The following is a 24,820-nucleotide window of genomic DNA, read 5'->3' on the forward strand; positions in this document are numbered from 1 at the left end:
GGGTCATCAGCGGTCCTCTTGTCTGCTCCCTGCGGGGCAATACTTGCAGCTCTGCCCTCGAGACCTGCCCTTGGGGCATGAAAAGGAGAGGGAAGGCAATGGGAAGGGGCTGGTCCAGCCAAGGTCTTGGACCCCCCAAACCTGAGATGGTGCTCACCCAGCTGCACATCGCAGCTCCCATCAGGAGGGCTCAGGTCTGTGCAGCACGCTTTGGGATTGCCATCAACATAGCGTTATCAGGGTGGAAAACCATCCCAAAATGTGGTGTCGAAGCCTGTGGTTCTGCTTTTTTTCTCCTGCTACAGTAAGTTACATGAAAGGGAAAAACCATATATAGGAAAACTGTTGCTTTCCAGTAATTTCCCCAAACTCTTACCATTCTTTATTTGGTCATTCTACAAGTCACTGTCCTCTCCCATCCTTAGCTCATCATGCAGCAGGAAAATGGGATGGAGCTGAAAGATAACAAAAACCTTGGCAAGACTCCAACCATGATTAGACATTTCAATGAGTAATGAGCATGACCAGAGTTACAGCAGTAAATATTTAAAGTTATTTTTGAAATGAAGTCTCAGGAAAGATGTAAACTCTCGTGATTTGAGGCATTAGCTAAGCTCTAATTACAGAGGGAAGGGGAGGAATGGAAACTTTTGAGATAAGGGATAACCTAACTGCTTGTTGCAGGGTTTCTTGGAACACCCTCAGTCCGCCCCGTTCTGGTCATTGTCAAAATCCTGGGCTAGACGGCTCGCAGGTCTGCGCGAGCTTAGCAGCTCCTAAATTCCTAGAAAAGCACTTGTAACTTATACTTTGCTTGCTACAAATGTTAGATTTTCTACACAAACTATAGAAATATATTATTATATAAAATCAGATGTTTTGTTACGGGCAAACCATTACCATAGCTACCTCCCCCATTCCCCCGGCCAGGAGCTGCAATTAATAGTTTGCCCATTACAAACATCTGGTTTTTATTTACATAATATATACACTTTATATGTACATACACACACACACAAATTATTGTTAGAGCACTTTTCTAGCATATAAGAAAGCTAGAATGAGAAAACAGCTTCCCACCTCAGGAGACCCAAGCTCAAACACCTTAACAGATAAACTGTATAAAGAAAAGAAGTAAAGACCATAGCACTTATTGATTTACAATATGATCTATTCAATTTAATGACGCTTTTGATTATTACATACAGCCCGCTTTACCTCTCTTTCCCTCCATATAGCGTTGGATGCATCCATTGTTTCATTCTAAATTTGAGGGAAACTTAGAATCATAGAACAGTTTGGGTTGGAAGGGAACATTAAAGGTCATTTGGTCCAACCCCCCTGCCATGAGCAGGGACATCTTCAACCAGATCAGGTTGCTCAGACCCCGTCCAACCTGGCCTTGAATGTGTCCAGGGACGGGGCATCTACCACCTCTCTGGGCAACTTGTTCCAGTGTTTCACCACCCTCAGCGTAAAAAATTTCTTCCTTATACCTAGTCTGAATCTACCCTCTTTTAGTTGAAAATCATTACCCCTTGTTCTAGCACAGACAAAGTTTGTCCCCATCTTTCTTATAAGCTCCCTTTAAGTAGTGAAAGGCCACAATAAGGTCTCCCTGGAGCCTTCTCTTCTCCAGGCTGAACAACCCCAACTCTCTCAGCCTGTCCTCATAGGAGAGGGGCTCCAGCCCTCTCATCATTTCTGTGGCCCTTCTCTGGTCCCACTCCAACAGGTCCAAACTTATTTTCACCACCCATTTTGTAATGTCTAAAGCAATCGTTCTCCAACCTCGACTGGGTCCTTTAATACAGATGTCTCACGACATACGTGCCTTTGTGTTCCCAGGTTATCATCCCTTCTGCTTTCAGTCTGCCAAGGCAGGACTCTGTGGAGTAGTTTGTTGGGGAAGCAGCTGGGCAGGACCAAAAGATGCTTCTTACAGCTGGAAAGGTTGATGTTGGTTCTCAGATCCACAACCTCAACACAAGAATGTTTCACCTCCCGCCCAAAGGTGTTTGTTTTTGCTGTAGCAGGTCACCAAAGGATTAAATGGTCAACCTCAAACTTCTGTCCCCAACATCTGGTGATGTTTTAGATGTTATGGGCTTGGGCCCACAAATCCCCTGGAGAAGGTGTAAGATAAGGACTGCCACGGGGAAGCAGCACACAGGGCAGGAGCCAGAATAGATGTGCTGGGGCAGCTGGCGCTGGTCTAGCGACACACAGCATCATTTTCTACCAGAGAGAACCACCCACGTGCTGCAGGCAGTGCCAGGTTTACCCTGCCGCCATAGTCTCAACATGGGTAAATCTGTTCCTTCTGCACGGAGAAGGTGCAGCAATACCCCAGCCGCCGAGGTCAGTTAGCGCTGATACGGGGAGCAGGCGAGCCTCAGCAGAGATGCCCAGTCAATGTGCCTGTTTGGCTCCTTTTGGGGCACTGCTGAGCCGTGGCTGAGACTGGAGGAGAACAGGAGTGGATGGGTTTCTCTAGGATCTGCCAAGCCCACGGAGTCGATCAAAGCATGGAAAGCACAAGCACTCCAAGCCAGACCAGTCAGTCCCATGACAAGAGAGGAGGGGATGCGATGGCAGCACCACCCAACGTTGATGATGCCACCATGAAGTGCCACTATCTCCAAACCAGTTGGGGCTGTGCACGCACACTCACGAGCTGGCACGATGGGAGGGATGGTCCGTCTTTGGCACGTTGCACGCAACACGATTTGCCATCGTTGCAGCGCCTGCACTAGGACTGAGCCCGCCTGACGAGTTCCTCTGGTGGTTGCACACAGACATCAAAAGAAGTCAGTGGGAGGAGGTCGATTCCTGGGCAGGCTGTTTGCTGTTGCTGTTTACTGTGTGAACCCCTCTGTGAAAACGTCAAATGATTTTCGTGCATTTTCCTGCCACGCTCCATGTCAGCGAGATGGCACCTAATGGTCAGCAGCACTAATGGACACCAACAGGACGGGAAGCGGCATTTGGTATGAGTCATGGTAGGTGATGGATCTTCCAATGATGCTACTAAAGTGTTTCCAGCCCTTTCTCCTGGCCTGGATCCAAACCCCGTGTTTGAAACCTGAGGTTCGGGGAGCATTGATGCTGTTTGCCTGCTGAGGAATGGGCATTTTTTGGCAAGGGGTTGTTGGTTAGAAGAGCTGACAGGACTGCTGAGTGACTGACTCGCTCCTGAAGAAGGAAAGGAAGATTCTGCCTCTGGATGCAATTCGATTAGCAGCCCCAGAAACTTCTGCAATGCAAGTTTGCCTCCTTTCCCCATTTACAGCCCACCCCGTGCTTGTCAGCATATGCATGATCCTTGCATAAAAATCACCCTAAAAAGGGTGCCCCGAATCTCATCAGTGACTTAATCACACAGACGTTGTTTGGGCTCCAGAACCCTGCTCCTTGATGCTGACGCATTGTCTGTTTTATCAAAGCATCAGGCTGCACCCAAAGCGGTGCTCAGCGTCCCTGGTACCCACTGCCACTCCTCCGGCACAGCCCCAAAAACCATCCCAGTGCTCAGCTCCGGGCAGCCCTCCTCCATCCCCAGCGCCTTTCTGCAGAGGAAGCGGCGCAGACTGACCAAATTCCGATCCCCTTACACAGCCCCGCGCAGCCGCTCCCCGGGAGGCTCGGAGCAGCCCTCGGCCGCTTGCTCAGACCCGAAAACGGGGGGAGGATTCGGAGAGCCAAACTCTTCCTTTACGAGAGAAGTCGAGTGTGGGATATTCCTAACCTCGGGCTAACCAGACCCCAGAAACTTCTCTGCATTGGACGTAGTCTCAAGCTGCGTCTGTTGTTTTTGATGTTACTAAAAAAGAAAAAACAAAACCAAACAAAACAAAACAGGAAAAAGAAAACGGTTTTGTGAAAGAATGCAGCCAAATTCCCAGCCTGCGGTGGGGGGAGATGCAGCAGACTGAAGAAATCACTGCAGTGCACAACATCAACTCCTCCCTTACCTGCAACAGAGGTCTGATTGTAAAATTACAGCGTTGCCAGTAGTGGCACAGTGGGCTATTTAAGAGATCTATAATATCTACACACACAGCCGCACAGAGCGCTCCTCGCAGCAATAGCTGCAAACGCTGCTCGAGCTTCAGCCCACAGAAATTTCCCATGGTCTGATCTCCGGCTCCCCCAGACTCCAGAAGAAGCCTATCCCCAGCGCAGATGGGGTGGGCTCGCTCTCCCAGCAGAGCTGTCTTTTAAGGGTTTCCAGATCCGAGCCTCAGACGAGGCCGCTCTGCGCCGGGGGCTGCTCGGGGCTGCAGAGCCCGGGCTCAGACCCGGGGAGGGAATAGTGGAGTCCAAAGCGTGGGAAGGGGCCGTGCCTTTGCCGAGCACGGAGCAGCCGTGGGGCTGGATGAAAGCAGCTGATGCCGCCCCTGCAAACAGCATCGTCCCCAAAGCCTCGCTGAGGCGGCAGTGCGCTCTCTGCCACGGGTGAAGGGGGACAGAGGCTGAAGATGATGGCGCCTTCGAGGCTGAAGGTCTTTCAGCAAAGCGACTGATTGAAACCCTACTGCTCCGCTCTACCTGCTCCGCTCCCCGAGCAAGAGCTTCCCATGCCGCAAAGACCCAGACAGTGCCTTCCATACCCCAACCCACCTTGCAAAAGCTAATTAAAATGTTTAATTAGCTTTTGATTAACAGCATATTTCAAAATTCTTTAGAGACTTGCAGATCAGCAGAGGCACAACGTTGGGGTCTGGGGCCGTTTGTTTTTTAAACGAGTTCCCTCCTTGAGAGCAGACATGCGATTACGGCGCGGTATCAATTGTTCCTCATTTGCGAAGGCAGAGCATGAAGTAAGTTGTGTTAATGTGTCGAAATGAGGGGAGAAATAAAGAGAGCAATGGATCACCGAGCCTTTGAAGGGAAAAGTAATACTGCAGTAATTTACAGAAGGGAGAGTTTGTGGGTGGGACAGTCGCTCTCAAAGAACGGTGGCGTTCAGCCAGTACACAGGGCTCCTTTGAGAAGAGCATCACTGCCATCTTCAGGAGAGCCGGTTTCTCTCCCCTGCCATGCGGCAGCTTTCCCGGCAGCGTTTTTTGGTTTATGCAATACAAAAGAAAGCCTTTTCCGCAACTCTGGCCAAAGTTATATTTTTAGTTATTATTGACGCTCTGCAGATGACGGTTTGGTCCAACGCCTCCCAGCTTCTGAATTTTGACACCCCAAACTGCCTACGCAGGATCATTTCATAAGCAGAATTTCCAGTGCAAGCTTCAGTTTAAGATGGAAATGACTGGTCGGTCAGGCCGGCCCCCCACGGAGCAACAACATTTCCTAACGGGCACCTCTCGCCCTTTATTCAGTCTAGCTTAAAAGTCTCCAAGGAGCCACCCTCTTCCACTTCTCTTGCAAGATGTTTATGTCAGCGTAAGAGGCGTGTTAGGAAACTCCTCGTGACATCAGCCAACTTTCCTTCCCGTGGCATTAAATCATCATTTTTCCAGCCAGACTGCCACCCATCAGCTGGTAAACGCAGAAAGCATCTCCAGCCCGGGTCTCGAAGTGGCATGTCCCTCTCAGGCACTACAAGCCATTTCAAAGACGCACAGTGCTGAATGCAGAGGATATCACCTTAGAAGCAACAGTACGGACGCTAAAGATGATAAAGGCAATTGCTTAACTGGGCTATTTCCTCGATTTTAAGACTTCCATGTTACTTAAGCTCAAGTCTTTAGGCAAACGCAGTCCCCTACTGCTATTAATTACAGCAACGCTGATCAGGGGTCACATAGCCGGTTATGGGGACGTCAGCTTTATAGTGCAACATCTCTCTCCACCCTGCAATCAGACGGGTCTCACGTGCCCCTTCACACGATGGGTCTGTTTCCAGCCACGTGGGACGAGCTGGACGCGCACATGTACTCCTTTCCCAAGCCTGGACACCGGCCCATCATTTGGCCACCGTTTGAGCATCACTTTGACACAATGGGCACAAGCTGAAATCACGCAATGCGGGACAACGGGGAGCCAGGATAAAGTAAGCAGCTCAGCTTCTTCCTTGCCTGCATCCAGGGAAAAGACGGGCCACAGATCAGGCCAGATACAGGCTCTTGCCAGGCCAGCTCTGACTTGGCGCTGTCTTAAACTCCCATGACTATAGAGGTCATCTCCTCTCTGCCTCAGTCAGTTCACCGAGTACGTGGTTACCAGCAAGAAACAAAGCCAAAAAGGACATATCATAGATGTCACCTGCAGCAGGAGCCCTCCATGCTTCTGCAGATGGGGACGTCAGCGATACACCCTGAACGGCGAGGAAGGGGAGAAGCACACAGAGACACCCAGGGATCAAAAGGGATTTGCCGTCACTAACAAGGAATCCCATGGCAGGAGCCAGGAGAAGGCGCAGCTCTCCAGTGTCCCACTTCTTCATCACCAGCTGCTTGTGAGTCCTCATCTTATTTATCTGACACTTCCGACCCCTGTAGCAACTTGTTGGCTTCTGGATAAGGCTCAAGTGTGAGCAGAGAATGCAGGTCCCCAGGGAGGAGCCTGCAGTGGGTACCAGACTGCTGTAGTTCACAGCAGACCACTACAGGGGAGAGGACAAATACACCTGAGTTTCTCCAACTTCTGTTGCACAAACTGAGGTCCCAGCAGCCATCCAAATGGTCAAGACCATCCAGCCTTTTATCAGAAACAGCATGGCCGGCAGCACGAGAAAAGTGATTGTCCCCCTGTACTCAGCAATGGTGAGGCCCCACCTCAAATACGGTGTTCACTTTTGGGCCTCTCACAAGAAGACAGACATTGAGTGCCCAGAGATGGGCAACAAAGCTGGTGAGGGGTCTGGAGAACAAGCCTGATGAGGAGCGCCTGAGGGAGCTGGGGTTGTTCAGCCTGGAGAAAAGGAGGCTGAGGGGAGACCTTATCACTCTCTACAACTACCTGAAAGGAGGGTGTAGCCAGGTGGGGGTTGGTCTCTTCTCCCACGTAACAAGCAAGAGAACAAGAAGAAATGGCCTCAAGTTGCACCAGGGGAGGTTTAGATTGGATATCAGGAATAATTTCTGCACCAAAAGGGTTGTCAAGCATTGGAACAGACTGAGTCACCTTCCCTGGAGGTATGTAAAAGACATGTAGACATGGGGCTTGGGGACATGGTTAAGGGGCGGTTTTGTCAGTGTTCGGTTAATGATTGGACTCTATGATCTTCAAAGTCTTTTCCAACCTAAACGATCCTATGATTTCTAATCGCAGCAGCACATTGAAGAGATGAGACAGTGCCAAAGCATTTCCATATGTATCAGACAAATGCTTTTCCAGCCTTTACCAAAAGAAAAATGAAGGGTCTTGCATGGTGCTGTAGATGTAACTCTGAGACATGTAGACACGCCTGGGCAGGGCAGCCACAGGAAGGCTGGAGGTGAGTGTGGCCCCAGGAGCTCCAGGACCATTCACACACACACACAGACGAAACCTCACTAAACACGTTCATAACACACCAAATCCATGTAACTTGCTACCAGCCTACCACATGCTCAAGCATTCACAGGTAAAATAATTACAGCACTTTGAAAAATGTATTCTCCTCCTTGCCCAAGTCTTGTAGAGCACCCCCACAGTAACTAGATGACTACCTGGGCGAGTGGGAAGTGTCCCTGCCCATGGCAGGGTGCTTAAAACTAGATGATCTTCAAGGTCCCTTCCAACCTAAACCATTCTATGATTCTATGACTTCGCCTCTGCCCCCTACAACTCCACAAACACCCACTGTGACAAAGAGGGACCAGAGCTTTGCTCTGATTCAAGAGATGGGGTCAGATGATACCTGGCTAGATTTGCTGACCAGGCACCCTTCTATCACCATGGTACTAAAACAGAAGGATGAGAACAACCAGTATCAGAGTGGGGGGAAGCAAAGCGCTGCCCCAGATGCAGGGTACCCAGTTGGATGCAACCATCCAGTTTTTAAGTAGCCCATGTGATAGCAATTCATTACAAAATTCACATGCAAATTGACAGCATGAACTTTATACCAGGATTGCTTTAGTCCTTGCTTCACCACCCCCAGCTGGAGAGCTGCTACTAGTGATCAGCCAGCAGAATCACACACTGGGAAGAGGAGGGGAGGAAAAAAACCAAACCAAACCAAACAACTTTGCTTAGGCCAGTAAAAAGACCAAAAGAAAGAGCAAGAGCGAAGAGCCTGGTAATTCAGGGCTAATTCTCTATTTTGATAAAAGAAGTTGCTTCGCAAAGGCATGTCTTAAAGCTTTGAGAAACAAGTAACCCCATCGCCGCAGCCAGGAAGGGCACTCTCCTGCCTCACGCAGGGCTTGTTAACACAGGTGTCTGCAGCGCCCCGTGAACACTGCAGTGCTTCCACGCAGACACACTTTTGAGACACCACAAGCAACTATAAACTCACCACAACTGCATAAACTACTCCTTGTTAATTATTTACATATATTTCAGAGGTGTAAACCTTTTCAGGGATGGAAAGACAACAGTAAGTTTAAAAAAAACCTTATGAATAAAAGGATGAGCACCCCTCTAGTGAAGCAACAGCCTGAAGAGTCACTGCTGGAGAAGACACGCTGGCCTTGCCTTTGCGAGCCAGGAGGAAGCAGCCAGAAGATGGTGCACCCAGAATAAGATGTTTGCCTGGGAACACTTCAACTCCACCTGCAACAAGCCATTTCAGGATCTCCCTCTCCTCCAGATCTGCTCCAGCCATAGCAACACTACCAGGAAATAGGCAGCGTTTCTGGCAAAGTGGAACGTTGATGGGGTTTATAAGCAGAAGATACATGCAGGAAAGGATACTTTAAGAGAAAGATTTCCACTACTTGGGTGCTTTGTATGAAATTTTAAGAACCGAATCTATCATATAAGCAGGCTGGTACTAAAGAAGCACAGAAAAACCTCCAGGGCTTGTGGGGTGGCACACTTCACTGTGTGTGAGGGGTGACACGCATCACACAAGCCACTGTGGACCCATTTCCCCCAGAGACACATCTGTGCCCGGAACTCGAGGCCCATAAGAAAGCAACAACAGCGGTTACTCAGAGACACAGCGCCACGAGGAGAAGACCTGCCACCTACAACAGCTACAGGGTGGTCCCATCAGCTCACAGCCGAGGAAGGCTGGCTAATTTGAGCAGAGCATTTGTTTAAACCATCAAGTGCCATCCATCCCAGTACCCTAAGATTCTAAGCTATCGCTTATACTAGTGACACCTAAGTGAGCTATTTCCCCCTGCCAAGACGCAGGTTCTTCAGCACGTCCACTGGGATCTACATGGACTGGACAACAGCTCATCCCCTCAAATCCCGTCTAAGTGACATTTCTGGGGACAGGGAAGCAGCACAGAGCGGAGTGCAAGAACCCTGAAACACGCCAGGCTTAAATCAGTGGATTAGACTAGTGGTTACTGGTAATGAAACAGCAGAGTTTTCACTATATAAAATTTATAAATTTATTTTTTTGTAAAAATCCAAAGAGCACGAAGACATCTCACTCAAAATACTGGTAAATCAAACCACACTTAGAAAAATGAAAGCCGATTTTATTATCTTATCCACAGCCAATCATTTGACATGAACATGCATACGTAATTTTGCTACGCACACACCACAGTTTAACGTTAGTTATTAAAGGTTAAACATACAACATACATCCTTACAAAAAAGAGTCAAAATGCAAACGTAACTTTTAAACAAAACAGTTTTTACTCATTTAAAAAAACCTTTGTGTTGGGTACCATTTTGTACAAACACAGTTAATTTAAACAAATCTGCTTTTAGTTTCCTCATGGTTGCACATGAAAATAAGCTGCAATAGAAAATGAAGTCATCAAGGGATTTTTAAATAGCAGAAGTAGGCAGTCTTGCCATGCAGAAGAAGCAATATTAAATATTAGTTTTTCAAAAAAAGAAAAAACCACAAGTTTAAAAATATTTAGTTCAAGTCACAAATCTTTCCCCAGTACAGAGAAATCCAAATGCAACGCATAATTAGCTGCCACTTAAGATGGCTATTCTGAAAAGTAGAAATACTTTCCAGAATTGATAATTTTCATTGATTTGGCACAGAAAAGAAGTCTGAGCTTACTTAAGAACAAGAAAGTGATTAAAAAAAACAGGGTAAACAGGAAGAGAGAAAATAAAAAGCAAGAATGAACGAGATAGTAGTTGCAATCACTAAAAAAAAAAAAAATAATCTGTGCATCTCAGTCATTGCAGAATACTGTCTGTCTACAGCAGGTGTGAATTCCAGGTAATTGTTATTGCAACATGGATTTAATTTGCTTGGAGGTAGTCTCATCATTCAAATGCTTTGTTGTGTACCTAAACACAGAAATAAAAATCAAGTTGAGAAGAGCATAGATGCTATTTTATATTTTACTTCGGCTTGGTAAATACGTTAATTTCTTTGTTTATGGCTCAACCTGACCATAGCAGAGCTAAACCCTCAGCCACTGATCATCACCCACTCCAGTTACCAAGTACGTAAGTCAGACGTTCCGATCAGAAAATGCTACTATCAATCAGAACTATAACCCAACAGCCTTGAACCAAAGGGCATTCAAAATAAGCCTCAGCTGGACGCTGGCTTTCGTGCTCACGGGCTATTTCACCGTAAACTCATGTTGTGATAGGTAATCACTCACACGGGATAGGTAATTATCACTAAGACTAACTCTGAGATCTCTGTCCGCAGGAAACATCTTCAAATGAAACACAGCTTCAGAAACCTTTCTCCAGAACTTCCAGTGACCAAACCTTTCTAAGATCCCCCAGATGAGACTGGATTTAATCGCTTTTCAACCTAATTTCCTGTTCAGCTGAGTTAACAGTGCTGCTAAAACTAAAGAGTACGTCCATGTGTTTATTGACACCACCCCCTTCAAAATTCTCTAGAACATTAGCTCATTTTTAAATCACTACAAAAAACTTAAGTCATCTCTTATTTTAAAAGAAAATACTGTATATCCTCAGTGCTGGCTTCTTTGTATGATTCATTTGCCTCTATCTTCCTTCCCTGACTAATTTAAAAGTAAGGAAAAAAACTTATTCTATAATTTAAATTTAACATGTTAAATTAGCACTTCCATTGTTATCCCCAACTGCAGTGACATTTTAGTTGTTCACTTGAAGAATATATGACTTGTTTTGGAAATTAATATCAATATAGATTTCAACACATTTTGATAATTTATACTCTCCACAAACAAGAGGCATAAGGTTTTCTAAAATCCCAGAAAGTTATTGCACTTGGTATTCTTCCCATGTGAAAAAGCTGAACGTGATTACAATATTTTATGAAATTCAAATTATAGACAGCTGATGTCCCTCCAAAACCCATACCACCTTCCATTTGCTTTTAAGACATTATCTATCTCTTGAGAAAACATGATAGCTTCTAACACTCCTTCAGAATCAAAGACTTAAGATTTTGACTTAATTTCTCATGACATCAATTTCCCATGACATCACCTTGAATCTGCTTTCACCGTGCACGCACATGGCAGCTCACCTCTGCATCGCTTCCTAACAATTCCAAAAGTGATTTTAAAATATTTAAATATCCTACCCAATCGAGTAATTGAACGTATGAAACCAGGACTGTTAAAGTATGTAGGCATGAAAAGGGCTGGTGTGCTGGAAGGTCACAGCACGACAGCACAGACCGAATTTACACACGACTAACCACAAACTAAGGCACAACAAATTGAGAACCTGAACTACGTTTTCCAGGTACTTTACTAAGTGTCAACCACGATGGGGAAAAATGGGGCACCAGCAGAGAACAATGTTCATTTGCAGCTGCCATCACAATAAATTAGTCAGAAAATAAATGCTAATGTAGCATTTTCCCTCAGGAAGCTTTTGTTTTTCCTGATCACCATCTCAAAGACTGATCACATACAGGAGGTCAGAGATGAACAACAACGGGATTTAGGCATGAAAATACCCACAGGAAGTCTCAAATTAACCCCAGATATTTTTTCCCTTTAGCTAATAATCTGAAAAAAAACTTTGGAAGTGAAACCACTCATAATACCATATTAGTTCACTTCTTACCACATCTTAACACAAAAAAGAGGGCAAATGAAGTTAAAGTAGTTTCATTACAAATAAGAAAAACAATGTATAACTGCAACGCTTTCAGGCAAGACAAACTAAAACTTCCACATTTCAAAGTGAGTGTATGAACAACAAAACACAGCTACAGTTAATTGTTACCAAAGTAATATAATACTTTTTCATGTAAGGACAAGAACGAAGCCTCCATCCGCCTATCACGTTTTGGCACTTCTTGACGCTCCTCTGATGCTGGACACCCACAAAGAATGTGTTCCTGACTACAGATACAGCTTTATGACCCAAATTAGCAGGTTTTAGGTTTGTGTACAGAATTATTAATTTTTCTTTACTTCTCCAATTAACGTGGCAATATCTTGTCTCATCTATTCTACAGCAAAAAACATTCAGACTCTCGCCTTAAGTACCTCCCTGTAAATACTTTGTTAAAGAGGAACAATTTCTAGTTACATACCAAAAAAACCCTGTCTTACATGGCTGAAACTATCTGCGCAACAAACAAAAGAAAATCACATTAAACTACTCTTATATTCTATTTTTAATAAATAAAATCACCAAGCTGTGGTCAAGCCACAGACAACTGAGGATACGGCCAACGCAAACTAATCCAGCCATTTCTTTGGTAAACTGGCAGAAGCCAGTGCAGATGCTGCAGCTGCTGGTTTGGTAGGTCAGTCAGTAGATGTGATCACAGTTAACTTCTAGTTAGCTTTTACCATGTGTATTACACTTTGTCATGAATTTTAACTTCAGGTACAATGTTTACTCTGTCACGCAAAAGGGGTAATACCCATTCTTAGCCTGCATGCAGTTAAAAGTACGCAGAAAGTTATCTTTGAGTGAACAACTGCAAGTTTCCAACCCAGCCTTTAAAACACAGTGGCTTCTTCCCCCATCCCTCTCTCAAAACGCACTGGAAAAGCAGCCTGCAATAGCCACACTCACCTTTCACCTGCACCACTAACTGAATGCCCTGCTGCTGAAGGAAACGCCCTGGACAATTTATGAAAATTTACATAAAAGTATTTCAAATAAAAGAATAACAGTACCTGAGAGCATTTAGAAGGCCTTCTACACTGTTAGGAGGCTGGTCTTTAAGAACTTTGATGCATCCTTTCATCTAGGAGTTAAAAAAAAAAATACAGGTTTTTTTCACGCTAATACCTTCTAAGTTTACAAAAGTGTTTTATACTCTGTCAGAGAAAGAAAAAGAGTATTTAAAAATTGCAGCAGTGTAAACACATTCTCTTGATATTAGAAAGGAATTAAGCTTTCAGTATTCCAGTTTCCTATGGCAGAATGGCTTAGCTACTTAATAATCTGTATGGCTTTAGACAATGCAACTTCGATATCAAGCTCTACTGACCTTAAACTGTAAACAAGCAAAAAAATTTCTTTGTTTATCATAAATCCATTAAGAATTATTACATTCAGCCACTGAAATAATGACAACCTCTGTCGCTAATACAATGGGACAACAGTCCATTTGAAACCACCACGAAGCAGCACAGAGTAACAGCACGTATTCCATAGACTTACTACCAAACAACAGCAGAGAGGTGAAGACCGGTGGGTGGTGAACCCAGAACCTAGCTCTTCACCAGATGGTGAGGAACAAGCTAGATGCCATTGTTATTTCCAGTCGTTCTGATTTGGATCTTTCAACGCAACCGCTGTTCACAAGTATTTCAAGACACCGTCTGAATTCCATCAAGACAAATTTTTCATGACCTAACAATGACCATTTATGTTGCTGAAGGCTTAGTTTGTATTTCTCACTACTTATGCATATGGTTTGCTAACAGTTACCACTACCCATTTAGCATCAATGGAAAGCGTACATCTGCTACCAGAACCCGGAGGACAGAAAAGGAGCCTACGCACAATATAAATACTCAAAAGATTATTTAGTAACAATAAACTTACATCGATTTTTGAAGTTTTGGCAAAAGCGCCCACCGGATGCACGTGGTCATAGAGTATGATGACACCCACCATTACCCTCAGACAGAATGATACTGTTTCCTCATTTGTAAACCTGCTTCTATATTCACTGTAATTTAAAAACACAGATTATTATTAATCAAACATAAGATGACTAGTAATGCCCGAAATAAGATTAGAGAGAAAAATCCTACTATAAACCCTCAGAGAAAAAAAACAAAACAAACAAAAACCCACAAAATCCACCAACCCACAGACTTTTGAGACTTTTCTTTTTCTTTTCAATAACCTGCATGTAAGTCAGGCCACTGCTTAGAAAGAGTTATCTGGAGACTACCAAAGATTCTCAAGTCTAAAATAGCGCCCTGCTCCTATACCTTTTCAGGCATTTGAATTTTTTTTAGAAAAAAATATTAAAACAATACATACTAACTTTGCTTTCAATGCTTCCTACCCTTTTCCCTGCCATCCTCTAATACACACGCAAACCAAGCTTCTGACTTGGGGAAAAAACAAAAAGGCAAAAAAAACCCCAAGCTTAATGAAAAATGCTTAACTACCTTCTTGAATGGGACAGATCATTCCTAAGTAGGATAAGAATATAAGTGTTTGGAGCTCAACGTGCTCCAAAACAAACGCACTGTGGTATTTGGGCAGAAACTTAGTTAAATAAGACATGCCTCATGCCTGAGTAATTTTACAAATGGGAAACTATTTAGATCCCAGAAGAAACAGATAAAACCCCCACAGTTTAGTTTGACTTTTTGTTCATACTCCCAGCGCCTCTCAAACTTGCAGCAGACAATAGACTGCCTTCATGCCTAAAAGTCATCTCATAATTCCCCAGACAGGGGCGCTGGAATTTTGTTACAGCCATTGGCCAAGCCAACTTGCAAGGAGGTACCATCCAACGCATGGCCCATAACCTCTCTTTCAGGAGGCTCTAGGCAATCATGCTCAAATAGTGTATTTTCCTGAATTATGTATGAGAAAACCATTTATAAAGAGTGCCAAGAGGCTGTCTAGCTTTCATAGCCATTCTATTTTTAAATATTAATATGTTCAGAAAAGTAGACCGCATGATTTGCATGGCCAGCAAAATGAGACAAGTTAGTTTCGTGTCAAGGTAAATAGTTAAGCTGGTAAAAAGAAAACACCATAGCTCCTAATGACCCCATTATATTTCTTTCACCTTACGCATCACAAGTCATGTCTTAAAGAGGGAGATGATTCAATAGACAATACAGACACTGTTTATACTCACGGGGTTTCCAGCATGACCCTGCACACACTAGCCATGGTGCTTAAGCAATCTGTAGTATTCTCTATCGGTAAATTTTTATTCTGCAGAAGATAAACAGTTTCCAATTCAATTATTGTGAAATATTATACTACAAAAGCTAAATCGAATCAGTGATCTGCCGGCATGGGAATGCGGAGGAATTAAAAACATCAACACAACTATGGCAACTGGGTAACCTCACACTGGATTTTAAAAGTGTCACAATAAAGTTTAGCGACTTACAGTGCAGAGTTTACCATATGAGTTTTGCTTACATTTTTGTAGTTAAAGAAATACACCATTAACACTTTCGACTTTTGGAAGTTTTAAAGGTATCATCTGACCTGCTCTTTAAAGACAGAAATTTCTGCAGCCAAATACATGCATCTGCACAACAGTAAGACTTAAAACGTAAAATAAGAAGCCATTTTTCTCAAGGCATTTTAAGTGCAAAGCAGAAGTTAGGAAAAAATATTAAAAGACAAATGTCTCTTTGTATTAATCATGTAACGTGCAATTTTTTTATTATAAAATAGCGTGCATTCTTTGCATGTAAGACAGAAATCATCACGGTTATCAGAAGTCAAGCACAATATTTGCAGTGACTAATATTTATTTTAGGTAGTGATGGATACATAGGGATACGTCTAAATGTTGGAATACTTTTCCAGTTCAGGTTCCTCCCCTCTTCTGCAATAACCTAAGTATACTTGACTTCACACAGCAGAAAAAAAGCATCTTGGAAAGGAGAAAAGGAAGCTACAAATTTCAATTCCCTTCCCTATTTCAAGCACAGAGAATGAATCTGTTTCCCTTTCAATTTTCTGAAGTTTCTGCTGTAAACCACCACCGAAATGCACCACCTCTCCCACCTCCCTCCTTGGGGAAAGCTATCGCTGCCAGTGTTGTAATGCTATCCATTAACTTTCTGCGACACATCCACAAGGTGGCCAGCTGAACTCACCCTAACCTCTATGGCATCTGAGAAAGATGTTTTATGTTTCTTAAGGCTCAAAAAAAAAAAAAAAGTTTAATTTCTAGATTCCAGATGAAGCCTAGTGGAATAGTTTTGTGTTCTAACGTGATTTCTGGCCCTGCAGTGCTTTGAAGTACACTATCCAAGGCATAAATTTATATTTTTACCTCTGACACAAACTTTGTTGTAGCATCACTTAAGGTTTTCAACATTGGCGTTGCTTCAGCATAAAATAAAGACATTCTGTTTGCCAACTCATTATTTACTTCATTTTCTCCCTCTGCCTATAAAAATCAAAGGAAAAAAAGAACGTAAGTGTTCTGTACATGAGAAAAGATCTGTGGTAGTATAAGATCACATTTCATTTCATCTAAGGGTTACCTACTGGGACATTGTTAATCCTCATACGGCTCAGAGTTCTTCTATAGTAGCTGAAGTCATTCTGTATAGCAGGATTTGTCATCTACAGAGATACGGAAGCAAAAAAGTTGTGACAAACTCCTTAAGAAAAAGATAAGAACAAGTTTTCATGAAATATAATACTGAGAGCCTTCTGAAGTAAAAAGGCCTGTCACGTGTTGAGAAGCGATACGTAGAACGTAAAACTTTCTGGTTAAATTCTCTGATTTTTCAGAACAAGATCTAACAAGAGAAGGAGTAGTCTCCCAAACAGGAGTTTGAGATTAGTAGGTTGAAAGAAAATGGCTCTGCTAGTTTGACTCCAAGGATCAAGCTCGTAAATTAATATCATTTCAGCTTAGTTCTTTGCTTCTTAGCAAGAAAATAGCTGGACTATGGATGCACACATACTAAAAGCAGCAGCAGCAGCATTATCCCAAGAGGTATGCCAAATTCAGCTGAAGAAACATGATTAATATGAACTGAAATATAACAAGTGCCTAAAGCTAATATGATATTTCATCTGCTTTCTAGTTTAATCTAACTCTAGGTCACATGAACAAACCGAGCACAGTAGATACCCGAGTTATCTACTACATGCTGTATTCTACAACAGAACACAACCTGCCTTGCTTCAGTAAACTTTTCTTTTTGCTAGCCATTGTGTGTACAAAATTACAAGTTCTTACCTTGAGCTCATCAAAGCGGAGTGTAAAGTGAAGAATTTCTGCAAACTGCTTAGCAAGAGCCTGCTCTCGCTCCAGGTGTTGCGTTGGTGAATACGGAGTGCTCGTCAGGGCTCCCAACAGACCTCGCAATCCTGCCTCTTAAATGAGAGGAGAGTATTTTGCAACATACAACTGCACCTGCTTTTTCTATCTCTGCTGACTGATATTCTGCATGCTAGACCTGAATCATCCATCTGCCAAAGTATATGGTAATTAATAATAAAGGGGCTTGATGAATCACTTCTATGTGCCACTTATCACATTTGCTTACAAACTGCTGTAAAGACTAGGTCTAATCAGCACTGACAGCCATGAAAAGACTTACTGAAAAGTTTTTATTCAAGCTTTGTCTGCAACAGTTGTGTAAAATATATTTCAATCATGTGTATTAGCAGACTGTAGTGTTTAAGATAACACAGAATTCAAGAGGTACACACCTATCAGCAGAAGTCAAGTTCTATTTGTTTCTACGATAAACTTATAATCCAACTTCCTACTCATTTTCTTGAGAAAAATACCTCACCTCTTTAACAAAGCAGAACTTGCCTGCAAAAAGCTTCTATTTTTTGAACCACAAATACCTTTTCTTCATGAGCTATGCTAGTAACTGCCTGAAAGCGAGGTAACAACAAGTAGTTTGTGATAAAACAAATCAATTCTAATAGGTTTTATCAGCTTAGACACAAATCCAACTTGACTGATGCTGTAAGAGGCATGAAGGCACCTGCATAAACCAAGACCAAACGTTTCCATAGACCAAATTATTTCTAGCGTTTGGGGGGGGAGGAATAATATAGTCACTTTTCATTATTCTTGGTATCAGAAACATTATCAGAATTCAGTCCCGACAAATTAGTCTGCTAATTTTCAAAACAATCTGCTGGTTGGTGCTTTCCAGAGTTACTAAAGAGGGTAGAGAAAGAGGACGACAACTATGCCCACATTCTCTCCCTCCTCCGGGTATCCACTGAAGCAGGTTTGCTTTCACATGCAAGAAGGTAGTATGCAGATATAAATAGGATCTAACAAGACCTTGACCCAGATGTGATCACATCTGAATATGCCAAATTTACTAAAAATGAAGACAACCCCCCCCGAGTTAATACCATTCCACTTACCTAGTCTTTGAGAAAATTCATAGAATTTCTTTAGTTTGCCTACTAGTGGAACGACTGCACCCCATGCCTTCTCTTGCAGCTTCTCATCATTGGGATGCTGTATTGCCTTAAATTAGAGAAAGAGAGGAAATAAATATACTTAGATAAGAATAACTGATACAGTATTGAAAAATATAAAATCTATGCTGGGCAATTGTTTGAGGAAATAGTAATTAAAAATTCTACCTACTGAGAAGCTTCCAGTTAAGAGACAAGCCTGTACTAACCCATGTCTGTTCCAAAAAGCTCTAAATACCTGTGTTGAACAATAAGTATCCTGAACATGAAAACAACTTGAAGAAAGTGTAAAGAAATTGTTAAAAATAAAGCTAATCAAATAAGAAAATTTACATAACCAGACCTAGTTAATTAAAATCAACAACTTCATTGGAGTACCTCCAAGCAAAAAGTTTAGCGATCAAAGACTCATCCTAATGTTGCTATTTATCACCAATTTCTGAATTTGCAAAGAAAAAAACAAAATCAAACGAATTTGCTGTGAAATTCAAGCTAAATATTACAGCAGGAACATTTAAGCCTAACCAACAACATAAAGCACCAACCAAGACATGGTATATACCACAGTTTTGAGGTATATATGCACAGACCTTGCCTTTACAGTAAGCTTCCCAGACAGATAAAACCTTAAATTCAGTCTCTCCAGGCTTTTAAGATAGAAACTATACCACTTACCAACTGAAAATTACAAAGAAAACAGAAATAAAAATGCTCGTAACTCTCCTGCTGCACCTTCACAGTCAGCTCCTTGATTCCAAAATCTGTTTTGGCCAACCCTGGGCTGTGAGCTGCAGCACACTCCTCTCTGGTCCATGGGAAGTTTCCTTTCTGAGATGTCTACCTCCTCCTCAGGAGCATCTCTCTTCTTTCTCCATGGGAGCTGCAGGCTTCGTTGCAGAGGCCTCTCCCTGAACATGCTCCTTCCTTGAAGAACAAATAAGCTATCTCCCCTCCTAAGGGTTTTATGTGATGCAGTTACCTTCCTAAAACCTACTTTATGAATTCAACAGAGACTGAATAAAAACTCGTGGTACTTTAAAGCTGAATGGCTCTGAGTATCTCAAATTCACCTAGAGTGAGTGAGCAGAGACCCCTCCTATGTACCAGGATTTCTTAAGAGTATGCTACAGTAACTCCTCACTTTAGGACCAAAGTAACCCCATTGCTGCATCTGAGGAAGAAGGGAAGGGAGTTGAGAGAGTATTTATTCCACCCTTTCTTAAAGGTAAATGAAAAATGGAGTGGCATGCTGTAAAGAAACTTTGCTTCTGTTCCAAACACCTACTTTAGTAAATAAAAGCCAATTAAAAGGAATTGAAAATGAGACGTCTTTTGTGTTAGGATTATCACACATCAGACTTCTCCAATTAGCGTACAAAAAAAAGATGTCGACACCACTCAATATTGCATTGTAGTCATGCCACACTCTCTCCAAATTCACCACTAACTCAGTAAGAGCTTATGTGGGAATATAAAGAAAATCAATAGCAACAATTCCATAAAGAGTTTGAGAAGCATCATTTGCTATTACACATGTGCATTAATATTACTGAAACAAGCGACATCTGTTTCACTGTTAAAAAGGAACATTCCAGAGCAGAAATTCAAGACAGCAATTTTAATAGATAACATGCTCTGCCAAAACAGCTCCTGCAAGCAAAGTTAAAATCCAGCGGCATTTGGTTAGGATCAGACAATGAACAACCACAGGTTGTGCACAATCATAACGCTCTAGCTCACCTCTCGTATTTCATGGCCAGCTCCTCTATATGACTGCAAGTCTTCCAGTATTCCTTCTGCATCCTTTAACACTACATTCACCTGATTATAAATTTCCTTTTCAGATTCTGTAGGTTGGGCATCTAAACAGTAGAACATATTAAATATATATATATTTTTTTTTTAAACAACAATATGGAATTCAATAGGCACACCATCACCTACGGGACAAATTCGTCATGCAGCAACTCATCAAGAATTTTCCTTTTCTGAAGAGTTACTACAGCGTATAAGGAACTCCAAGAAAGTAATTGCATTTATTTTAGTAGTCTTTTAGATTCATTTAGCATCCCAAAAATTCACCCAGAATCCATCCTTCCTGACTTATTTAAAATCGAGTAGGAGAAGAAAACCTGAGAAGTCATCTTTATAACTATTGTATCGATCTCACCTTAGAGCGCAGTACAAGCTCAATGGAAGAGACGTAGGTAAGCACGCAAAAGCCACGCTCACCACAGGTATTACAGGAGGTGTTCATCTCTCTTTATCTAGAAACATTGCATCAGATTATTTTCCATCTTTCCTGCCTCTCCTTTTACTGGTTGGGAAAGAAGCTGTATCTTTTACTTCTAAATATATTTAATTCTCAAAACATATTCTTTATTGTACTAATTGCAAAATCGGAGTTAAGAACAAAAAGATCCAGCGTAAACTTGCTGTCTTTTTTTCTCTCCCCCCTCTTTAAGGATATATGTTGTCTCTCAGCTTTTTTTATAATTAGCTAACGACTTGACAAAACTATATTTGATATTAATTTCAAAAGCACTACACATACAGGTTTCATGAAATGTCATTCAATGAGAAGTATGTTTTGAGAAGAATCAACAAAAGGTTTTAACCTTTAAAAATAATCACCTACTACAAATATCCCAGACCTGGTTTACCCAATACGAGATCAGTTTTTCTTTTAAAGTTCTGATGGAAGCTATAAGGTTAGTTCCTTTTAGACCAATATAAAAAAAAAAAAAATATTAGTTAGTTACTGAAGCTGCTTCTGAAACTCTTACAGAAAAAAAACCCCACACTTCTCTGTTTACGTGGGCAAAATATGTTATGAAAGAAATATCAGTATATTTTAATCCAAGATTTCCAATGCCAAAAGTCAGGGTATTAACAATAGATCTTTTTTATAGGGACGAACAAAAACTATCTATGGACAATATATCCTCATGATTTTGCGCAGCTTAAGGAGTCTGGAAAACGTCTTTCTATGATCCGTATGTATAACTCCCACCAACAGCGATGGTAGTTTGGTACATACTTACATTAAAAAGAAAAAAACAATAATCACAATATCCTAGTGTTACACACTAGGCAAAAAAAATTAGAAAATGAAGTTTGTATTAGGAAAAAATAAGTTTCACATGCATTGCCTGTCTGGATTTTGCTGTAATTTTTGCATAATACTTATTTTTACGGTTTAATGCATAGAGAGTGGGTGTTATTAGCAAATATGCCTAAATATAGACCTTGCAACAGTTTAACTGTGATATTTTGAGAACCATCAAAAATTAGCATGGGTTAAAAAAAAAAAAAAAAGCTGGTCACTCCTTTTTTTTAAAAAAGAAAAAAAGTTTAAGAGCACCATGTTGATTAGGCATCGAGTAAAAGTGCCAGTGCTTTTCAGATCATCACAAAGGTCACATTCATAATTTTGAAAGCTGCTGAAGACTGCTATAAGAAATGAAGACAAAAAAAATGAGGGAAAAGAGCAGACAGGTAAGCACCAGTTGACTGGCAGCAGTTCATGCACAAACATGAAATGCTATAGTGAAGTACAGACTAAAACATGAAGCTCTGTAGCATAACAGATCGCGTTGTTAAATAATGCAGTCAAGACTTGCCACTTGGATTGTCTCACACTGAGCACATCTCTTGCCTATTCAATTTTTCATGCCATTTTTTCTTTACCTTCTCTAGCAAGGAGAGTTCATTTTTTTAACATGGGGCTGAGGGGGGGGGTGGAACAGCAGAAGGGCCCAGGAGAACTCCTCCTCCCTTCAAAACACACTGACTAACAGAACAGATGTAATGTACTATGACCTTCCGAGTTTAGAAGTGAAAATCGTCTTCTAGATACAAATTACGTGGTCTTCACTGAACAGCTGGCTATGCAAGTCGCCAGCCCCTACACCTCTGTTAGTGTGTTCCACTTAAGATGTAATCAGCCAACTATCGTGTTTTATTACCCTAAAAACGTTCCGGGGAATCTAAAAAAATGGTTTAGAATTAATTCATGTTGGTGGGGTGTTTTTTTGCTTTTTTTGTTTTGATTATAAGAGACTTATGAATATACATGTTTTAAAATCCAGTAGGCACTGGATTATTTCTTTTGGTACGTATTTCATTTCAGTGCACCTAGTCCTCTCCAACAGAAGAAAGGTGTAAACCTGATTTGTCCCATCTGTAACTCTTCTGCACCTAGAAAAGAGCTCACATTTAAAAAGTAAATCTAAATTCTTTTTATATTCGCTTCACAGAACATTTAGGATGCATCAGGATAGACTTAAAAGGCACGATACAGAAGGTCTTCAAGCCTAGTGCTGGCTGGCTCAGAGCAATGGGCTTATTTGCTTCTCAGCTGGTTAGGGCACTGCATTCTGAAAGCCCATCACAGACTGAGAAAGAGGGAAAGGTTCCTCTTCCCAAGCACTGCTGGAACCTTGGCCAGGTGGAGGTGGGATTCCCACACATCAGTAGGGACCTGAGGATTCGACCTACGGGACTTTCACTTGAGAATCACTAATTGTGGAACTGGTTTTCCTCAGCGTGGAGCACACAGAGCAGGAAAGGGAGTTGTACTTCTGGTGTTAGTCTTGACAGCTAAGAAAAAGCAGCCAGCACTGCCAGGCACCCAAAGAACAGCATGGAGGAGGCATACAATTTCAGGGAATTTCCCTTTCCCCTTCCATGGATGTAAGTTCCTGCCACAACTTTATGACAAGGCTTTGCCTTCACCCGGCACCATTTCCCATAGAAAGAACAAACCTGGTAAGCACAGCACAGCCCACCGAAGTGTTCTGAGGCTTGATACTGTTGCCAAGGGAGCCGACCCCTGGTTAATTCAGGGCTACTATCCCATTTTTAAGCCAATAGTAAGAAAAGGGAAGACCAAGGTCCCTCAAGTAAATAGGGAGTTCATCTTTAAATTAATTTTAAATTTAATCAGAACGTTACTACACTAGATGCAATACACATTTAGAGTTCAGAAAGCTCACACGATAACGTACTAAAGACAAGAGAGTAGACTTGAAACAATATACAAACGCTGTTATACAAACTAAATGCTATGGGAGTATGACAACATATTGCATGCGGGGAACACACACATTTAGTGACTATTAAAAAAAAGTATTTGGCTAGCCTACAGAACTAGTAGGGAGAGAAATTTGGGGTTAAAAGTTTATACTGCACAGCAAACACAATTTAAACTGAGATTTTTCCCAGGGAAGAACACATCAAGTCATCCGAAACTGGCTGGGACAAAACTAACAAGCAAGGGAGAGAAAAATCCCAGACTGCTGGAGATGAAATAATTTATTCATCTCTATCATCATTACGATGGAGAATGCTATCTTTGTGGCTCCTCTGAAACCTAGCCAAGTTCCTTGGAGGTAATGCAGAATACTTTCAGCGCTGGCTTGAGATCACCATCTGCAACCAAAAAATACTCTGCATTTTAGCTACTATTCAAATCTGTGAATTTGGAAAGGATTTGCACGGTGACGGTAGTGACACCAACGCAAAAGTTGAGCTGCAAGTTTCCCACGGTGTAGGGGGCTGGTTTATGTTAACAACGCTGTCCTTACAGAGCTGTGCATTTTCTTCTGCTTATGTTACAGTGGCACTGCAAAGACCTTAGTAGAATACTTCAGACAGCTATTTGTTTCCAATAGGTAAAGTGAATGACCAAAGAAAACAAACTTAACCAACGTTAAGGCAAAGAAAAGCCAACAGCCCATTATACGATTTATTAGGCCATTTTTTGCATGTATTCTGATAGTCAGTCACACAAATCACTCTAATCTAGCACCAAGATAAATATCTGAAAAAAAATAATCTTAGAAACCAGTATAAAGCTTTTCTAAATTTGAAGTTTGTATCCCTATAAAGCTTTATGGATGTTAGATTTTTAGCTGCTTATAGTATCGTGCAAGAGACATTTAACTAGCTTGCTCACTACAAAGATATCTATGGATTTAAGAACAAAAGACCTCAAACTGTGTATTACTGGGCCAGCCATAACACAGAATTGGCAAATTTGTTTCTAATACAGAGCTTACTTGCTCTTCCACATAAAAACACAATGTTAAGTATCACGAGATTAAGTGCCAAGTCTTGAAGAAAGATCTTGACTGTGTCAAAGCCAAGATCCTGTCAAGGCAAGCTCTCGGAGACGGAGTAGAAAGAAGCAGGGATACACAGTGTAGCAGCAGAAACAAACGCAGGACAGGGT

The 24,820-nt window shown here is 42.0% G+C and overlaps 1 protein-coding gene across 1 annotated transcript in view; it reads right to left on the reverse strand.

Annotated features, from left to right (window-relative positions):
* Positions 1 to 9,521: 9,521 nt before the first annotated feature.
* Positions 9,522 to 24,820, reverse strand: part of CYRIB (CYFIP related Rac1 interactor B) — a 76,803-nt gene continuing 61,504 nt past the window's right edge. Inside the window, 9 exon segments of the mRNA XM_063327534.1 lie at positions 9,522 to 10,323; positions 13,131 to 13,201; positions 14,008 to 14,134; positions 15,290 to 15,369; positions 16,451 to 16,567; positions 16,669 to 16,746; positions 17,372 to 17,508; positions 18,529 to 18,634; positions 20,326 to 20,447. Coding sequence (XP_063183604.1) covers positions 10,260 to 10,323; positions 13,131 to 13,201; positions 14,008 to 14,134; positions 15,290 to 15,369; positions 16,451 to 16,567; positions 16,669 to 16,746; positions 17,372 to 17,508; positions 18,529 to 18,634; positions 20,326 to 20,447 — 902 coding nt within the window. The 3' untranslated portion in view covers positions 9,522 to 10,259.

Source organism: Chroicocephalus ridibundus, chromosome 2, assembly GCF_963924245.1.
Source record: "Chroicocephalus ridibundus chromosome 2, bChrRid1.1, whole genome shotgun sequence".
Classification (NCBI taxonomy): domain Eukaryota; kingdom Metazoa; phylum Chordata; class Aves; order Charadriiformes; family Laridae; genus Chroicocephalus; species Chroicocephalus ridibundus.